The 20511-nt window shown below is 37.5% G+C and overlaps 1 protein-coding gene across 3 annotated transcripts in view; it reads left to right on the top strand.

The window, feature by feature from the left end:
- The window catches only part of NXPH1 (neurexophilin 1), a 627612-nt gene that overhangs the window by 412350 nt on the left and 194751 nt on the right, over nucleotides 1–20511 (top strand). For all 3 annotated transcript variants that reach the window (XR_006211339.1, XM_042967193.1, XM_042967201.1), the window contains exon 6: nucleotides 7148–7279. Coding sequence is in view for 2 of the 3 variants with exons in the window: in XM_042967193.1 (XP_042823127.1) it covers nucleotides 7148–7249 (102 nt within the window). In the remaining variant the exon portion in view is untranslated. The remainder of the gene's footprint in view (nucleotides 1–7147; nucleotides 7280–20511) is intronic.

A 20511-nucleotide genomic window follows, 5' to 3' on the forward strand; every position in this document is an offset into this window, starting at 1 on the left:
GGCTCCACACTGTCAATGTGAGCCTGACATGGGGCTCGAACTCACAAACCACGAACGAGATCATGACCTGAGCCGAAATCAAGAGTCTGATGCTCAACGAACTGAGTACCCAGGAGTCCCGGAATTTTTTTAAATTGAGGTAGAATTGATACACATTGTTACATTAGTTTCAGGTGTACAACACAGTGATTGGACGTTACACATTATGCTATGCTCGCCACAAGCTGTAGCTACTATTAGTCACCGCACAACGCTATTATGATATCACTGATTATATTTCCTATGCAGTGCCTTTTACCCCTGTGATTTACTCATTCCATAATTGGAAGTCCTCAGGGATTTTTTTAAAGCTGGTCTCCATTTGTTTTTTAGTTTAATAAGTTAAAAAAATAAATAAATAAATAAATAAATAAATAAAAGGCAGAAAAAAAAAGAGATGGAGCCTGACAGCTTCAACAAGGTAGAGAGAGAGAGTAAACATGGCTCTCACTAAGCTCCCTCCCAGAGAGTATCTCAGCTTCTGAGCCCAGTGCTTTAAAATCAGGAAATGAGCCTCTTTCCCATAAAGTCTGGGCACTTTTCAAACAGCTCCTGTGTGCGGGGCTTTGGAGCAGGTGAGTCTGCGCACGGGCCCTTTAAGAGCCATTCCTCAGTTCGCACAGCCCTCTGGGTCTCACAGAGGAGAGCTTGTGTGGTTTCCAAGCTGGGTGTCTTGGAGGCTGTCTCTCAGGGCAGGTGTTAAGAGGTGGGGTGTGCCATGTGAGATATGAAAACTTAGCTCCTCGGAGAGAAGCTCCAGGTTCTGCATTCCTTCTGGTCGGCGAGACTGTGTTTCTCCCTCTCCTGGCCGCTTCAGTGTGTGTTCTCCCTCTCCTTCCCAGTGTGAAGGAGTGGCTCTGATAGTTTTTAGTTTTTTTTTTTTTTTCCCCCCCAGTGGAAATTGTTCCATATGTAGCTTTAGATTTAGTGTCTGTGGGAGGAGGTGAGTTGAGGACCTTCCTATGTGGCCATGTGAACTGGACTTGGACCTCGCTGGTGAACTTTTTCAGAGAGGTAAGCAAATGTTATTTTCTCTTACTACTCCCTTCACCCCAAAGAAAAAGGGGTGCAAGTCCCTTGTAATGGCTAATATTTATCGAACACTTAAAGATGCTGAGTTCCTCCGTGGCCCCACCCATTTAAGCTGTACAGGCCTTTCATGAGGGCCCTTGTTCCAATGAGGAGTCTGATGCCCGGAGACGTGAACTAACTTGTCCTGAGTGGCACAGCTCTTAAGTGATACATGTAGGAGTCATCCCATCTCTATGTCTCCGGAGCCTGACTTTTTCAACCGTTCATCCTATTACTTTAATTTTTTTGTTTTTTTCAAATTGCATTGAAAAAAAGTGTATGCAAAATTAGCACATTTAATATGAGCATAAGCAGAGAATCATTACATGGAAAAGAGATGAATAATTCATTTAATCCATTTGTTTTTCTTAAGCAAAAGCTGAAGGAGCCCTCAGAATCCTGTGGCAAATTCAGTCCTCGCCCCGGCTTGGGCAAAACCAGCTCTGCAGTGGCCTGTCTATGCCAATGTGCTGTGGTAGCCAGTGTTGTTTCGTAAACCGTTTTTTGTGAAATCATTTTTGATTTGGGGCCAGAAGTGTCTTTGAGCTTGATGAGTATGAAATTTGATGGTCAGGGATGAGCAGAGCTATAATGTACTTTTGAATTACCCATCCCCTGCATAGGAATCTCGTTTCGGGAAAATCCTACTGTATGTTTAGGACATCTTCAGCAAAATGGCTTCAATTTTTTCTCAAAAATGAGTCAAGTAATTTTAATACGATTTTCAGTCAACTCGTTATGCCTTTTCATAATTTGTTTTCTGCCTTCCTGTTATTATAGGCTTTGAATTAGGTTTTCTTCACAAAGGGGAAACAACACATGATGGTATTTTCTACATACAGCAGAAGTGGATGGGTGCATTTGGAAGGATTGCTCAATCGTCTTTTCAGACAGGTTTCATTATTCATTTGCCGTATCTTACTCGTAGAACAAACACACCAACAAATTATAGCCATTTTCTTGCTTTACTTCCTCAAGTTTTTTAGAGACAGCTTTATACACAAAACAGGAATTGGAGTACTCTTAATACCCTGGCCTTCTGACTATAACAGGGATACTCGTTCTGATTTTTTATTTTACACATGTTTTGCTCATGTTCAAAATTAATATTCTTTCAAAGAAAGCATAAGTAGGCAGGCACGTTATACTCCATTCATTTAACTAGAATCCTGCTCAAATTTTGTCATGTTATAAATCACTTATGAGTTCTTCCTTTTTTGTTAACTGAGCCTGATACTTACCTTTTCATTCCCCACCCCCCTCAATGTTAGGGAAAATTGAATTATCATTAAAATAACACTTCTGTTCAAGTTTGAAATATGTATAGTATTTTACTCTACATAAGTTGTAAAAACTGAGGGATTAGTTGAGTTTAAAATGTAGTTCTTTTTTTTCTTCAGTTCATAGATATTTTCCCCTCCCCTGCCCTCCCCTCTCCTCTCACCAGATATCTATTAGATATTACTCATGCAGGACCTTTATAAGTAGATGCTTTCAAGCCTCCATATACTCTTTTACTTTATTTCTCTGGGCTATGGGGGCTTTCCATGACTTAGACAACTATAGCTTTCCACATTTGGGCCCCTGCTCCTGTAAATTTATTTTTAAAAATTTAGCCGAGCAAATGGGTTTGTCCAAAAAAGTTTCTTAGTTTGCTGTTTTGTTTTCCTTTAGCTTGAGTTATGTATATCAAAAGGAAGGCCTTGGAACATTAGGGCAAAAATTGTATGTCATGTCTAATAGAATCTGTTGGGAAAAGTTAAGATCATACAGAGCCAGTTTGCTCCTCACTCAGAATAGGTGCTCCTTATTCACGCTGTGAAGGAAGTCACTGGTGGAGGCAAGATTATGAATGCCAGTGTGTCTCTGGGAAAGAGCCTTATGCTCTGAACACTTGGGAACCTGAGAGCAGGAGGTGGTACTTGCTTCAGGATGGAATCTGGGGAAGCAGCAGCACCTGCTTCAGAGTTGAGATGGCTGCATGGAATATCTAGGCCACCGGGAATGGGGTATAAAAAGTGTCATGAGAACAGCAGAAAGTTTTCTCTTGTATCCAAGAGTGCCATAAACTTGGCAGAGCCCAGCGTAACCACAGTGCCTTGAGGTTGAGAGGAGTAGGCAGGAGAAATCTACCCAGACTTGACTACTGGAACCCAGATGGGATGGGTGTCTCCGGGGAGACCAGCGTGGGCTGATAATAAATGGAACCTGGTACCATCTCCTGCCAACACCATGGCATTATACATGCCCCACGAGTTTTATGCAACCTTGGGAACAGGTTGGGAGAACCCCTAGATAGACTGAAATTGGCCTCAATTGGCTGAGATTTTAGTGTTCTCCATATGGTACAATTTGGGATTAAGGTAAAAATTAAGTTATAGAAAGGTAAAATTTCATTTATTCCACAGTTGATTATGTGACTTGAAATTAACATCTGCTAGATATTATTTCATTCTTTTGATAGAATTTGTTGATATATATCATGTGGGAGATGCAATGTTAGCATACCGATTCTGAAACAGAGAAGTTTTAATATGGAGATACATATATTTAAGGACAGAGTAATTTATTAAAACAAAAAGCAAAGAGGATGTGTGACCTTAATGATATTTTCCATCCAATATAATCCTTAACTTTATACTGGCTTAAATAATCTTTATAAATAATGGTTTTGGATTAAAGGGATAATTATGAAACATGGAGATGGGTAGAGGATAAACTCACACCTTTAATCATTCTTTTTTTTCCTCCCTTTTTCAGTTACATGTTTACAGTTTGTGGCTAACTGTAGAAATTGATCCCAAACACTGACACACTAAAAGGAATAGAATGTTTAGGATATCTTCTAGGGCTTTGCAAAGGGAAATACCCTGAAGTGAGAATAGGACTGAACCTAATTCATCAGGCTACACGTCTAACACTCTTTTCATCACATTCCAGTTATGTTTTCCCCATTTTCCCTGGGAACTCCTACTTGTGTGTCTGCAAAATAGTGTTTCTAGATTACAGTCATGATTTGCAAGTGGGTCCCAAGAACCCGTAAATTTCCAAGGAGATGGCTCTGGGACCTTCGGAGTGGGACATAAAGGAGGCCAAGAGGGGGTGGAAGTAGGTGTCTGTAAGACTTTTCACACAAGTGTTCAGTTATTGTTTTGACACACATTTATGGAATACCTACTATGTGTCATGCACTGGTATAAGGTACCTAAGGATACAGCAGTGGACAATATCGGCAAGGTTCATGCCCTATGTAGCTTATAATCTAGTGGGAGGAGACAGCACTCACTAAGTACATACATTGTATGTCTGATGGTAATAAGTACTATGAAGACAAAGCAGAGAGAGGGTACAGAGGTTTATTGTTTTTTAATTTAATTTTTAATCTTTATATTGTGGGGCTTAGAAGAGTGGTTCTTCTACAGTGACATTTGAAGGAAGTGAGGGAGCTAGTCAGATGGATATTTAGGGCAAGAGCATTCCATGAATAGGGAAAAGCAATAATAAATACCTGAGTCAAGGGCTCACTTGGCATGCATTTAAGGAAAGGCAAACCAGCTAGAGTGGCTGGAGCAGAGTGAGCACTGGAGAGAATCTTAGAAGATGAGCTAAGAAAGGAAGCAGGAGTTGGAATTTACCTATCAATGTGAAAGGAACCTTCAGAGGGTTTAAAGCAGATGTGTTCTAAATGGACCACTCTGACTTCACTATGGAGAATGGACTATATGGGGGAAGAGTGTAGGTAGGAGGTGATGAAGGCTTGGATTTAGATCATAGTGGTAGCAGTTTTAGCAGAAATAAATCATTAGGTTTGCATATATTCCAAAGGGAGAGCCCAAGAATGACAGTTGGACTGGTTGTGATATGTGAGAGAAAGAGAGAAGTCAATGATGTCTTATTTTTTATATACAGTAACATATAAAAACAGATGCTTTTATAAAAACACACGTATTTTACAACCTGATTTAAAATTCACTGGAAGTTACAGATACTCATTCACCTTCTGATCCCTATGAACTAGTAAGTTTGCTCTAATTTCTTTGGAACTCACGGAAGGGAAAAAATTGATTTTATGTTTCTAAAAGTCTATATATCTGCTTTTGGTCCATTCTGACAATTACTTTTATTATTCTTAAAGGTATTATGAGATTTGCACATTTTCTTCAGGTGGTGATTTTAAAAAATGTATAAAGAGCTTTCACATAGTGTATCAATCCGTTGTTGAAAATTTGAAAGAAAAACCACTTTAATATAAATTGGAATGAATAAGTAAATAGAAAAGTATAACATGTAAATCTCTTCATGTTCTGTTTTAAAACTTGATATCCAATTCATGACTAAGCAGACCTACATGTAATCTGCAGATAGGGTAGGGCTTCCAGAATTAGCTTTTATGGAGGCTAAGAAACTCCCCAAATTGTATGTATATTCCTTTTTCTTGGAAGAGAGATCTTATTTAAAGAGAGAGCCATCTATTTAAAAAGGAGTTTTGGGACACCTGTGTGGCTCAGTTGGTTAAGTGTCCAACTCTTGTTTTGGACTCAGGTCATGATCTCACAATGGTTGTGAGATCAAGCCTGTGTCAGGCTCTGCACTGACAGTGTGGAGCCTGCCTGGGATTCTTTTTCTCCTCCTCTCTCTGCCCCTCCCACTCTCTCTCTCTCTCTCAAAACAAATAAATAAAACATGAACAAAATTAAAAAGAAAATTTTAAGGTAAATAAGTTCAAGAGCAAAAAGATTGGATGATAAGGAATTATGATCAGTTGGGCAGGGCCAAAGTTATCAAACAATAAAAGGAAATTTTGAAAGATGTTATAGAGGATTACTTTAAAAGTGTATCTGTTTTAATGCTCAACTATCTGCAAATTTAAAAATTATTTGTAATGTGACTAGTAAAGAAAGACCATTTCTAATATATTTTAAGCCTCTGAATAAAAACTGAATAAATAACTTAAACTTTTAAAATATTTATCTTGTCCAAAAATGTCTGGAAACATATTTGAGGCATACTTTAAAATCAGGTGTTGACACCAGAATTATCTGTTGATCTACAAAATTTTCAAAATCTGTGAGTACTGACATTAGGCCTGAGCTCAGATTTTTTAGAAATGTTCAGTCAAAACTTTGAAGACAAAAGGAATCTGTAAATCACAAAATGTAAATGCTATAATTCACATGTGTAGAAAAAAATGATTGTGTAGTTGGGTATGTCATTGTATGCTGGCTAATGTATTTAATCTACTTAGATATACTGTAGTGGGACAATATATTCAAAAGTATTGTGCCTGGAAATGAAATATGTAGAATTCATATTCATTTGGAAATTTAAATATATGTGGAAGTTGAATAGACAGTTATGACTATAATGGTTGATGCTAAATTTCCTCAAGTTGTTAAGAAACAAAACAATAACAAGTCTAATTGTTCCACTTCATTATGTGGGAATTTATATTCTCTTAGGATTCTCAGATAACATTTAGTGTTCTTCTGTTGCAGAATAATAGTTTGATAGTTATAACAGTTAAGTGTCTTACATACTACATTTATCCCTAAATATATTGCTGCTAGTGATTGATCATGGGAAAGATGTAGTTCTTTGCCAAATAAAGACCACTGTGGGAAAGAATAATTAGAATATTTCTAAATCATGTTCCTATTTTGTATTCTCTTTACATTGCTCTGTACTTTGATGATGACTAAATTTGATATTTATATTTTCCATCATATTCAAATGGCATAAACCTGGATTTCAAATTTGTGGTCAGTTCCTGGGGCTTACATCTTTATTGTAAAAAATGTGTTGATCTTAAAAACAAACTACAAATAAAACTATCAAAGATCCAAAGTTGTGTTCAACTCTAATACCTATATATAGCTAAAATTTCTGAATCAGCAATGTGGTTTAAATTGTTGGGTGTTCTTTTCCAGTAATGTTGTAGCAGGCACTGACAGTGTCCCATTCAAGTTCCTACTCCCCTCAGCATTTCAGTCTATATTCATTCAACTTCGATCTGCCAGCACCTGCATTTCTTTTCCAGAAGGATCTCTGTCTACTGGCTCCTGCTTTGCTCCCTGTACAGCAGATAAGTGCCCAGGAAGTAATGCTCTGCAGGCTTCCAGGGACAGGCTTCCAACAATGACCAGAGGAGCCCTCAACCACTGATCTTCAGGTGGGATAACTAACTTTGATATGTGTGAGCCATACACTTGTTTGCCAAATCCCCCAGTAATAATTTGCCTAATGGAACAAACTTTATTGAATTCATTCTCTTCCCTGCTTCACTTCTTCCCTCCATTTCTGATGCCTTCTATGATCACCTCCAGTATAAACTACTTTGATTCAAATCTTTGTCTCAGGAAATGCTTCTGCGAAATCCACATTAAGACAAATGTCAATTGTAAAACTTTTATTTGATGATGATACTTCTCTCAATCATAAAGGTTAAATGATATATTTTATGAATACTGATTTTTTAAATCATATTTATTGATATATAGTTTACATAGAATAAAATGCAATAATTTTAGGTGTATAGTTCACCCTAACAATTTGCCTCCTGTTTTTAATTAATTCCCCATCACTTAATCTGTCTTCTCTCACTAGATAATACTTTTTCTTATTTTAGAATTTCATATAGAAGGAATCATACAGCATAAACTCTTTTGTCTGGCTTCCTTTGCTCTGTATTGTGTTTTTGAGATTCATTAATTGTGTGTTCTATGATTCAATAGTTTTTTTTTTAATTTCCAAGTAGTAATCCATTGTGAAGAAATACTACGATTTGCTTATCCAGTAACCTGTTGATATAAATTTGAGTTGCTTCCAGTTTTTTAGCTATTTTAAATAATGCTGCTTTGAATACTTATGTGCAGCCTTTGTGTGGACTTACCTCTCCGTTTCCTTTGGGTAAATACCTTAGGGTAGAATTTCCGGGTTGTATGATAAAGGTATGTTTACCTTTAAGCAAAAAGAACGAACTGGTTTACAAAGTGGTTTTATACATTTTACATTCCCAACAATAGTTTATAAGAGCTGCAATTGTCCTGTGTCTTCCCCAATACCAGGTATTGTCATTCTTTTTAATCTTAGCAATTCTAGTGAGTATTTAACAATATATCATTATTATTTTAGTATCAATTTGCATTTCTGTCACGATCCGTCATGACGCTGGGTATCTTTTCAGATGCTTATTGCTACTCATATATCTTCTTTTTGTGACCTATCTGTTGACATATTTGCCCATTTTAAAATGACTAAGTTGTAGAAAATCTTTATATATTCCGAATACCAGCCTTTGTCAGATATATGTACTGCAAATATCTCTTGGTCCTCACTTGCCTTTCATTTTTTTAAAAGTGTCTTTAGAAGAGTAGAATCCAGGGGCGCCTGGGTGGCTCAGTCGGTTGAGCGTCCGACTTCAGCTCAGGTCACGATCTCGCGGTCCGTGAGTTCGAGCCCCGCGTCAGGCTCTGGGATGATGGCTCAGAGCCTGGAGCCTGCTTGCTCTGGGCTGATGGCTCAGAGCCTGGAGCCTGCTTCCGATTCTGTGTCTCCCTCTCTCTCTGCCCCTCCCCCATTCATGCTCTGTCTCTCTCTGTCTCAAAAATAAATAAATGTTAAAAAAAAAAAGTAGAATCCAATTTATCATTTTATATGGTTAATGAATTTTGGTATCTTGCCCAAGAAATCTTTGTCTATTCATTTTCTCCCAGAGGTGTTAGAGTGTTAGCTTTTTTTGTTTTGATCTATGATACATTTGAAGTTAGCATTTGTGTGTGGTGTGAGATAAGGGTTGAAATATTTTTCCAAATGAACGTACAGTTCTTGTGGCAACATTTGTTGAAATGACTACCTTTTCTCTGTTGAATTATCTTAACAACTTTACTAAAATTAATTGAAACTATACATGAGATCTACTGTTAGACATTATTTTGTTCCATTGATCTATATGTCTATACATTTTGGATTTTCCAGACTTCTTTATCAGTATGTTATTGATATTACTTTAATCCAATTGCAGTCAGAGGCTATACAGTACATAATTTTTTTTCAATATATGAAGTTCATTGTCAAATTGGTTTCCATAGAACACCCAGTGCTCATCCCAAAAGGTGCCCTCCTCAATACCCATCACCCACCCTCCCCTCCCTCCCACCACCCATCAACCCTCAGTTTGTTCTCAGTTTTTAAGAGTCTCTTATGCTTTGGCTCTCTCCCACTCTAACCTCCTTTTTATTTTCCTTCCCCTCCCCTATGGGTTTCTGTTGAGTTTCTCAGGATCCACATAAGAGTGAAAACATATGGTATCTGTCTTTCTCTGTATGGCTTATTTCACTTAGCATAACACTCTCCAGTTCCATCCACGTTGCTACAAGGGGCCATATTTCATTCTTTCTCATTGCCACGTAGTACTCCATTGTGTATATAAACCACAATTTCTTTATCCACTCATCAGTTGATGGACATTTAGGCTCTTTCCATAATTTGGCTATTTTGAGAGTGCTGCTATAAACACTGGGGACAAGTGCCCCTATGCCTCAGTACTCCTGTATCCCTTGGGTAAATTCCTAGCAGTGTTATTGCTGGGTCTAGGGTAGGTCTATTTTTAATTTTTTGAGGAACCTCCACACTGTTTTCCAGAGCGGCTGCACCAATTTGCATTCCCACCAACAGTGCAAGAGGGTTCCCGTTTCTCCACATCCTCGCCAGCATCTATAGTCTCCTGATTTGTTCATTTTGGCCACTCTGACTGGCGTGAGGTGATATCTGAGTGTGGTTTTGATTTGTATTTCCCTGATGAGGAGCGACGTTGAGCATCTTTTCATGTGCCTGTTGGTCATCCGGATGTCTTCTTTAGAGAAGTGTCTATTCATGTTTTCTGCCCATTTCCTCACTGGGTTATGTGTTTTTAGGGTGTGGAGTTTGGTGAGCTCTTTATAGATTTTGGATACTAGCCCTTTGTCCGATATGTCATTTGCAAATATCTTTTCCCATTCCGTTGGTTGCCTTTTAGTTTTGTTGGTTGTTTCCTTTGCTGTGCAGAAGCTTTTTATCTTGATGAGGTCCCAATAGTTCATTTTTGCTTTTAATTCCCTTGCCTTTGGGGATGTGTCAAGTAAGAGATTGCTACGGCTGAGGTCAGAGAGGTCTTTTCCTGCTTTCTCCTCTAGGGTTTTGATGGTTTCCTGTCTCACATTCAGGTCCTTTATCCATTTTGAGTTTAGTTTTGTGAATGGTGTGAGAAAGTGGTCTAGTTTCAACCTTCTGCATGTTGCTGTCCAGTTCTCCCAGCACCATTTGTTAAAGAGACTGTCTTTTTTCCATTGGATGTTCTTTCCTGCTTTGTCAAAGATGAGTTGGCCATACGTTTGTGGGTCTCGTTCTGGGGTTTCTATTCTATTCCATTGGTCTATATGTCTGTTTTTGTGCCAATACCATGCTGTCTTGAGGATTACAGCTTTGTAGTAGAGGCTAAAGACTGGGATTGTGATGCCTCCTGCTTTGGTCTTCTTCTTCAAAATTACTTTGGCTATTCGGGGCCTTTTGTGGTTCCATACAAATTTTAGGATTGCTTGTTCTAGCTTCGAAAAGAATGCTGGTGCAATTTTTATTGGGATTGCATTGAATGTGTAGATTGCTTTGGGTAGTATTGACATTTAACAATATTTATTCTTCCAATCCATGAGCATGGAATGTTTTTCCATTTCTTTATATCTTCTTCAATTTTCTTCATAAGCTTTCTATACTTGTCAGCCTACAGATCTTTTAAATTTTTGGTTAGGTTTATTCCTAGGTATTTTATGACTCTTTTTGCAATTGTGAATGGGATCAGTTTCTTTATTTGTCTTTCTGTTGCTTCATTGTTAGTGTATGAGAATGCAACTGATTTCTGGACATTGATTTTGTATCCTGCGACTTTGCTGAATTCATGTATCCGTTCTAGCAGACTTTTGGTGGAGTCTATCAGATTTTCCATGTATAATATCATGTCATCTGCAAAAAGTGAAAGCTTAACTTCATCTTTGCCAATTTAGATGCCTTTGATTTCCTTTTGTTGTCTGATTGCTGATGCTAGAAGTTCCAGCACTATGTTAAACCACAGCGGTGAGAGTGGGCATCCCTGTTGTGTTCCTGATCTCAGGGAAAAAGCTCTCAGTTTTTCCCCATTGAGGATGATGTGAGCTGTGGGCTTTTCATAAATGGCTTTTATGATGTTTAAGCATGTTCCTTGTATCCTGACTTTCTTGAGAGTTTTTATTAAGAAATGTTGCTGAATTTTGTCAAATGCCTTTTCTGCATCAATTGACAGGATCATATAGTTTTTATCTTTTCTTTTATTAGTGTGATGTATCACATTGATTGATTTGCAAATGTTGAACCAGCCCTGCATCCCAGGAATGAATCCCACTTGATCATGGTGAATAATTCTTTTTATATGCTGTTGAATTTGATTTGCTAGAGTCTTATTGAGAAGTTTTGCATCCATATTCATCAGGGATATTGGCCTGTAGTTCTCTTTTTTTTACCGGGTTTCTGTCTGGTTTAGGAATCAAAGTAATACTGGCTTCATAGAATGAGTCTGGAAGTTTTCCTTCCCTTTCTATTTTTTGGAACAACTTGAGAAGGATAGGTATTATCTCTGCTTTAAACATCTGGTAGAACTCCCCTGGGAAGCCATCTGGTCCTGGACTCTTATTTGTTGGGAGATTTTCAATAACCGATTCAATTTCTTTGATGGTTATGGGTCTGTTCAAGCTTTCTATTTCCTCCTGATTGAGTTTTGGAAGCGTGTGGGTGTTTAGGAATTTGTCCATTTCTTCCAGGTTGTCCAGTTTGTTGGCATATAATTTTTCGTAGTATTGCCTGATAATTGCTTGTATCTCTGATGGATTGGTTGTAATAGTTCCATTTTCATTCATGATTTTATCTATTTGGGTCATCTCCCTTTTCTTTTTGAGAAGCCTGGCTAGAGGTTTATCAATTTTGTTTATTTTTTCAAAAAACCAACTCTTGGTTTCATTGATCTGCTCTACAGTTTTTTTAGATTCTATATTGTTTATTTCTGCTCTGATCTTTATTATATCTCTTCTTCTGCTGGGTTTAGGCTGCCTTTGCTGTTCTGCTTCTATTTCCTTTAGGTGTGCTGTTAGATTTTGTATTGGGGATTTTTCTTGTTTCTTGAGATAGGCCTGGATTGCAATGTATTTTCCTCTCAGGACTGCCTTCACTGCGTCCCAAAGCGTTTGGATTGCTGTATTTTCATTTTCAGTTGTTTCCATATATTTTTTAATTTCTTCTCTAATTGCCTGGTTGACCCATCCCTTCTTTAGTAGGGTGTTCTTTAACCTCCATGCTTTTGGAGGTTTTCCAGACTTTTTCCTGTGGTTGATTTCAAGCTTCAAAGCATTGTGGTCTGAAAGTATGAATGGTATGATTTCAATTCTTGTATACTTATGAAGGGCTGTTTTGTGATGCAGTATGTGATCTATCTTGGAGAAGGTTACATGTGCACTTGAAAAGAAAGTATATTCTGTTGCTTTGGGATACAGAGTTCTAAATATATCTGTCAAGTCCATCTGATCCAATGTATCATTCTGGGCCCTTGTTTCTTTATTGACCGTGTGTCTAGATCTGTCCATTTTTGTAAGTGGAGTGTTAAAGTCCCCTGCAATGACCACATTCTTATCAATAAGGTTGCTTATGTTTGTGAGTAATTGTTTTATATATTTGGGGGCTCCTGTATTCGGCGCATAGACATTTATAATTGTTAGCTCTTCCTGATGGATAGACCCTGTGATTGTTATATAATTCCCTTCTTCATCTCTTGTTACAGCCTTTAATTTAAAGTCTAGTTTGTCTGATATAAGTATGGCTACTCCAGCTTTCTTTTGACTTCCAGTGGCATGATAAATAGTTCTCCATCCCCTCACTCTCAATCTGAAGGTGTCCTCAGGTCTAAAATGAGTCTCTTGTAGACAGCAAATAGATGGGTCTTGTTTTTTTATCCATTCTGATACCCTATGTCGTTTGGTTGGCACATTTAGTCCATTTACATTCAGTGTTATTATAGAAAGATATGGGTTTAGAGTCATTGTGATGTCCGTAGGTTTCATGCTTGTAGCGATGTCTCTGGTACTTTGTCTCACAGGATCCCCCTTAGGATCTCTTGTAGGGCTGGTTTAGTGGTGACGAATTCCTTCAGTTTTTGTTTGTTTGGGAAGACCTTTATCTCTCCTTCTATTCTAAATGACAGACTTGTTGGATAAAGGATTCTCGGCTGCATATTTTTTCTGTTCATCACATTGAAGATCTCCTGCTATTCCTTTCTGGCCTGCCACGTTTCAGTAGAGAGCTCGGTCACGAGTCTTATAGGTCTCCCTTTATATGTTAGAGCACGTTTATCTCTAGCTGCTTTCAGAATTTTCTCTTTATCCTTGTATTTTGCCAGTTTCACTATGTATGTCATGCAGAAGATTGATTCAAGTTACATCTGAAGGGAGTTCTCTGTGCCTCTTGGATTTCAATGCCTTTTTCCTTCCCCAGATCAGGGAAGTTCTCAGCTATTATTTCTTCAAGTACACCTTCAGAACCTTTCCCTCTCTCTTCCTCCTCTGGAATACCAATTATGCGTATAGTATTTCTCTTTAGTGCATCACTTAGTTCTCTAATTTTCCCCTTATACTGCTGGATTTTTTAATCTCTCTTTTTCTCAGCTTCTTCTTTTTCCATAATTTTATCTTCTAGTTCACCTATTCTCTCCTCTGCCTCTTCAATCTGAGCCGTGGTTGTCTCCATTTTATTTTACAGCTCACTGATAGCGTTTTTTAGCTCCTCCTGGATGTTCCTTAGTCCCTTGATCTCTGTAGCAAGAGATTCTCTGCTGTCCTTTATACTGTTTTCAAGCCCAGTGATTAATTTTATGACTATTATTCTAAATTCACTTTCTGTTGTATTGTTTAAATCGTTTTTGATCAGTTCGTTAGCTGTTGTTATTTTCTGGACGTTTTTTTGAGGGGAATTCTTCCGTTTGGTCATTTTGGATAGTCCCTGAGTGGTGCAGGACTGCGGGGCACTTCCCCTGTGCTGTCTTGAATAACTTGTGTTGGTGGGCAGGGCCGCAGTCAGCCCTGATGTCTGCCCCCAGCCCACCGCTGGGGCCACAGTCAGACTGGTGTGTACCTTCTCTTTCCCTCTCTTAGGGGCGGGATTCCCTGTGGGGTGGTGTGGCCCGTCTGGGCTACTTGCACACTGCCAGGGTTGTGGTGCTGGGGATCTGGTGTATTAGCTGGGGTGGATAGGCAAGGTGCATGGAGGCGGGATGGGCAGGCTCAGCTCCCTTTTCCTTCGGAGATCTGCTTCGGGAGGGGCCCTGTGGCATCGGGAGGAAGTCAGACCCGGTGGAGTGATGGATCCGCAGAAGCACAGTGTTGGGTGTTTGCAGGGTGCAAGCAAGTTCCCTGGCAGGAACCGGTTCCCTTTGGGATATTGGCTGGAGGATGGGCGAGGGAGATGGCGCTGGCGAGCGCCTTTGTTCCCCGCCAAGCTGAGCTCTATGCTCTGGGGCTCAACAACTCTCCCCTTCCCCGTTGTCCTCCAGCCCTCCCGTTCTCCGAGCAGAGCTGTTAGCTTATAACCTTCCAGATGTCAAGTCCCATTTGCTGTCAGAACACATTCCGTCCGGCCCCTCCGCTTTTGTAAGCCAGACTTGGGGGCTCTGCTTGGCCTGCAGGCCGCCCTGGCTCCCTCCTGGCAGTCCGTGTAGCGCGCACCGCCTCAGCCGCCTTTCGTACCCTCTTCTGTGGGCCTCTCGTCTGGCTTGGCTCCGGAGACTCCGTTCTGCTAGTCTTCTGGCGGTTTTCTGGGTTATTTAGGCAGGTGTAGGTGGAATCTAAGTGGTCAGCAGGATGTGCAGTGAGCCCAGTGTCCTCCTATGCGGCCATCTTCCCAGGATACCCCCTATACAGTACATAATTTTAATATCTAGATTTACTGATATTTATTTTATAGGCCAACATATGATCTGTTTTAGTGGATGATTCACACGCACTTGACAAGAATATGTGTTCTATTATAGTTTGAGTGTTGTGTAATGTGAATTATGTCAAATTGGTTGATAAAGTTTATTTTATTTTTTATATTTATTTATTTATTTATTTATTTATTTATTTATTTTTTAATATTAAATTTATTGTCAAATTGGTTTCCATACAATACCCAGTGCTCATCCCAACAGGTGCCCTCCTCAATACCCATCACCAACCCTCTCCTCCCTTCCACCCCCCATCAACCCTCAGTTTGTTCTCAGTTTTTAAGAGTCTCTTATGTTTTGGCTCCCTCCCTCTCTAACCTTATTTTTCCCCTTCCCCTCCCCCATGGTCTTCTGTTAAGTTTCTCAGGATCCACATAAGTGTGAAAACATATGGTATCTGTCTGTCTCTGTATGACTTATTTTACTTAGCATCACACTCTCCAGTTTCATCCACGTTGCTACAAAAGGCCTTATTTCAGTATTCTATATCCTTACCAATTTTGTATATACTTATTTTTCCATTGGTTATAGAAGAGAATTGAAGCCTGCAACTATTAATTTTAGTTTTATGTATTTCGTCCCTCATTTCTGCCTCTTTTTGCTGCATGTATTTTGAATTTCAATTATTAGGTACATACGCATTTAGGATGTTATGTCTTCCTGAAAAATGAAGACTTTTTCCTTATGAAATATCCTTCTATATTCTTAGCAATATTCTGGAATCTTAAGTACATTTAAAAAATTAATATAACCACTCCATCTTTCTTTTGATTAGCATTTTATAGTATACTTTTTAAAGCCCTTTATCATTGACTTACCAAAGGCTTTATTTTTATACTGTGCTCCTTAAAGATAGCCATACAGTTAGGTATGCTGGGTACTGTGATGTGTTACTCATATTCTCATTCAGTAAAATAAATTAGCCCCAGCTTTTGAGAGGGTAGACTTCAGCTTTTGGCTCTTTCATAAATTACCTCTCTCCAGAAGGTTGCCTCACCATATCTTTTGAGAAATTACATTTCTGACTCCAGTTGACCTATCTGAAGAAGATAAGGCTAGGATTTTGGTTGCTTGTAGAGTATGCTTTCTTCTGAATCACCTTTATACTTTACCTTTATTCTGACACTTTCATTAAATTCCATAGGAAATCAAATAGTTACCTGCAAATGTTTAAGAATTTTAAGAGGAATTTGTGATATTAAGCTTCCTTTTCTACATTAATTAATGAAATGCGGGCTTTTTTTTTTTTTTTGAAATGTGGACTTTATGTGAGTTTCATGTTGTTTTGAACTGGGAACGGATGAGTGTGTTAATCTAGGAAGGGTCATATTTTCTGTAAAATATACCAATTCCTTAAGGAATTGATTTAGATGAGACAGAATCAAAATAAAATATCAGGACTATATGGCAAAATCTGTTGGTAGATTTGCATCAGCAACTTCAAGAACAGATGCACATTTAGTTTATCTTTTTATCCTATGAAACTGTTGTACAAGAGTATTTATGTAGCATTATACGTTAATTTTCATAGGTAGTAAATTTCCAATTTGATAGCTGAATTTAAAAGGTAGGAATCATTAATTGAATCTCTACTAGGTTCCAATCACTGTTCTAGGTGTTTTACAAGTTATCTCTTTTGGTCCTAAAATGATGCTATGAGATCTATAGATACAGTCATTCCTATTTTACTGATGATGAAACTGAGGTTCAGAGAGGTTAAGTCTGATTCCAAACAGTGTGTTTCTCTTACACTATCCTTTTGTTTTGAATTTTTGGACATAATTAAGTTCATGTTTGATATAAACAGGTTTTAGATAAACTGTTAAAGCCTAGCAAAATGCAGATATATCTCTGAGTACATATTTTATTTTATTTTATTTTTTTGTTGGTAAAGATGTATAAAAAAGAAATTTACAAAACAAACTGATAGCACCAGAGGGAGGGACCTGAGGAGGATGGAGAAAATGGTGGTGGGAAATATAGCCTTCCAGTTATGGAATGAATAAGTCATGGGAATAAAAGTCACAGTATAGAGAATATAGTCAATTAGACTGTAATAGCATTATATGGGACAGATGGTAGTTACTTGTGTTGAGCATAGCATAAGAAACAGAGAAGTTGAATCATTATGTTGTACAACTGAAACTAATGTAACATTTTGTATCAACTATATTTAAAAAATAATAAAAAATACATTTAAGCAGCATAAATTTGAAAAAAAAACTGAGAAATAAATTTATAAATAGAGAATTACTGAGTTTGTATTTGAAGAAGGTGGTATAAGCAGTTTATTCCACATAATGTACATGAAATATTTAACTCTGATGACTTAGATACAGTAATGTTATACAGTACTATCTGAATTACTAGAATTTAAACATGCACTCGCAATTTATTTATGTCCTTATTCTGAATCAAGGGGCCATGATATACTTAATTACCCACTAGCAATGGCAGAGGTTTGACACAACTACGGCTGTGATTTGAGGATCATTTTTATCCCTCAAGGTGACTATTTAGCATTTGCCTAATTGGAATAGAAACATGTATATAGCCTACTTTAGCATTACTAAAAGCATCATGTGCAAAATAAAAGCCTTTGATGCTATGAAAATCAGATAAATACTATTTTTTAGTATTTTTCTCCTTAAGTGCATAAATTGCATAGAAAGTCATATTTTAAGAAACATGGATTTTCACATAAAAATAATTTATGAAATACCACAGATTTAACTGAGAAAGCTTTCCATGCTTATAAGTTTAGCTTTGTATTCTGTTTCTCAACCACAGTTTAGCTTTACCCAGAATGTATTTTTTTTCCTTACATATAAATGATTCCTCACTTTCTTAGAAGTATTTGAAAAGATTAAATAATATTTCAAATACTAGGGTCTTTATTTGTTGCAATGTATTTAATTTTTTTATGAATGCTATTTTTTTAGAATAATTAAAAGTTCACAGCAAAATTGAAGGAAAGGTACAGAGATTTCCCATATATCCCCTGTCCCCACAGATACATAACATCCTTTTTTTGGAGTGGTGCATTTGTTACAGTTGATTAACCTACATTGGCACATTGTAATCACCCAAAGTCCATAGTTTACATTAAGATTCACTCTTCGTGTTGTATACATATTATGGGTTGGGGCAAATGTTATAAAGACATATATTTATTATTATATCATATAAAGTATATATACTGCCCTAACAATCTTCTGCTTTCTGCCTATTTACTCTCTCTTGCTTCCTCAATGCCTGGCAACCACTGATGTTTTTACTGTCTCCATAGTTTTTGCCTTTTTGCAGTTATGTTTTAAAAAATTTCATTTAACAAATAATTATTGAGCATATACAATGTTCCAGGCATCATACTAGGTCCTAAGAGCACCAAGATGAATATTTTCAAGAGTTGACACATTGTAGAGGGGTAAAAGTAAATTATATCCTCTGATTGGTAATATAATATAATCAATATAAAAATGTAATAAATATAATATGATGTATAATAAACATGATAATATAAGCATGTTATAATATGAAATGTATATCGCTTTTGTAACAATGATGAAGAAATAAGATATTTTGCCTGTAGATAGCATGGGAGAGCATTCTATTATATGTTAACCTACTAGTAGACCCTGTGAGAAAGGTTTGAGTGCAAGTGTTTATTTGGGAAGTAGAGAAATGAGATTGGGAAGTAAGGAAGCCAATAAAGGAGGCTTGTAGGTGAGCATAATAATTGTTATACATGGAACTAGAAACAGTATAAAAAATAAGCTGAGCATTCTGAAAGGTATAATGTTAATTGGGAACCTTAAGTAAAGCATTCAAACTTGGTTCTAAGACAAAGAACAAAAGATTTTGGGGAGCTCAGACTGGAGATATTTCTATAGGAAAGAAAGTGACCTTATTGAGCTCTTTTTCTATATTTCTGTATCAATGTATTTAGTTATTAGTGTCAGGGAGCAAGAATTTCTGTGTCGCCTAAGGTCCTTCAAGTTGGACTAAGAATCAAATTGACATGAAACAGATTAACAGGAAAATACCAAATTGAATAGCTTATGTATAGGGAATTCACATAGACATGGAAATTCCAAAGACAGTCCAGCAAAATAAGGTATATATGTCCACCTAAACTAAGGAGAAGGGGGTAGGTGTCTGGAACTTCAGAGGAAAATAATGTAATTCATAGGACAAGAAGAACAGATGTTTGGTAATTAGATGTTTGCTGTGCCATACAGATGGGTCACTCAGGTAAAATTTATCTTTGCTAATAACCCTTATTCTGGAAAGAACTTCCAGTTAAGATTCTTCTGTATAGCTAAGAGAGGAGCAGAAGTTTGTTTTGAACCCACAGGGTGTCAATTGCCTTCAGCTCAAATTAATCCATGTGCCAAAGTGGCACATTCATGGTGGGGTGGGGGGGCTGTCCTGAACAGTTTCACTGAATATATAAATATATAGATTTTTTTTTTTTAGAATTTTCCTAATTAGTCCAAAATACTTTAAAGGCTCAACTTGAAAATACCAGACTAGTGTGAAACTGATGTTGTCTTTTAAGGATATCTCATCTCTGGGCATTTTCTATGCAGCAAATAGGTAGCTTTTTATTGTTCTTTTAGTTTAGGATTTGATGAAAATTTGTGAGGCAGATTTTTAGGGTTGATAAGAGAGCCTCCAAAAATAGCAGAATTTTCTTCGACTCAGATGTTATACAATTTGAGAAATTAAAAAGTAAACTTGGAAGTCAAAAGATCAACTCTCTGATGTGATTTATTGTTAGAGCTAAATCCATCTGACGTTCACACCCCAGAATTAGGCTGATTTATCTGGTGGTTCAGGCACCACACTTCTCCATAAGGACAGCTTGCCCAAGAAATACTGAGTAAGCTAAGAATTCCTGCTCTTGAAAAGCAAGGCTGTTCTCAAATAGAAGCAGGGTGGAGCTGAGCTGAATGTGCCCAGTGATTCCTCCCACATTTACTTGTTGGATATACCACTGCTCTCCAGGAGTGGAGACAGCAAGGGAGCAAAGAAAGTCTAGGAGTATCTTCAGAACAGATTTTTCCCTATGGGTTTCTATTGGAGAGGTGGCAGGGGAGAGCTGTTCTCTCTTTTACAGGGGTCGTATAAAAACATATGGAAGAGATTAGAAAGATTAGTGAATAATTTAATCTAGTATTTTTCTTATTAAAAGAAACATTTGGGGGTCATTATTGTTTAGAACAAAACGAAGAAAATCTTTTATTTTATAACCACTCATAATGTGATACAGGGGAAATCACATATCAAAACATCTCTTAAACTGAGAATTTTCTGTGTTTTTAAAATTTGGTCGTTACACTTTGGGCATCACCTTTGTTCTAATCAGT

The sequence above is a fragment of the Panthera tigris genome, chromosome A2 (assembly GCF_018350195.1).
Source record: "Panthera tigris isolate Pti1 chromosome A2, P.tigris_Pti1_mat1.1, whole genome shotgun sequence".
Lineage (NCBI taxonomy): Eukaryota > Metazoa > Chordata > Mammalia > Carnivora > Felidae > Panthera > Panthera tigris.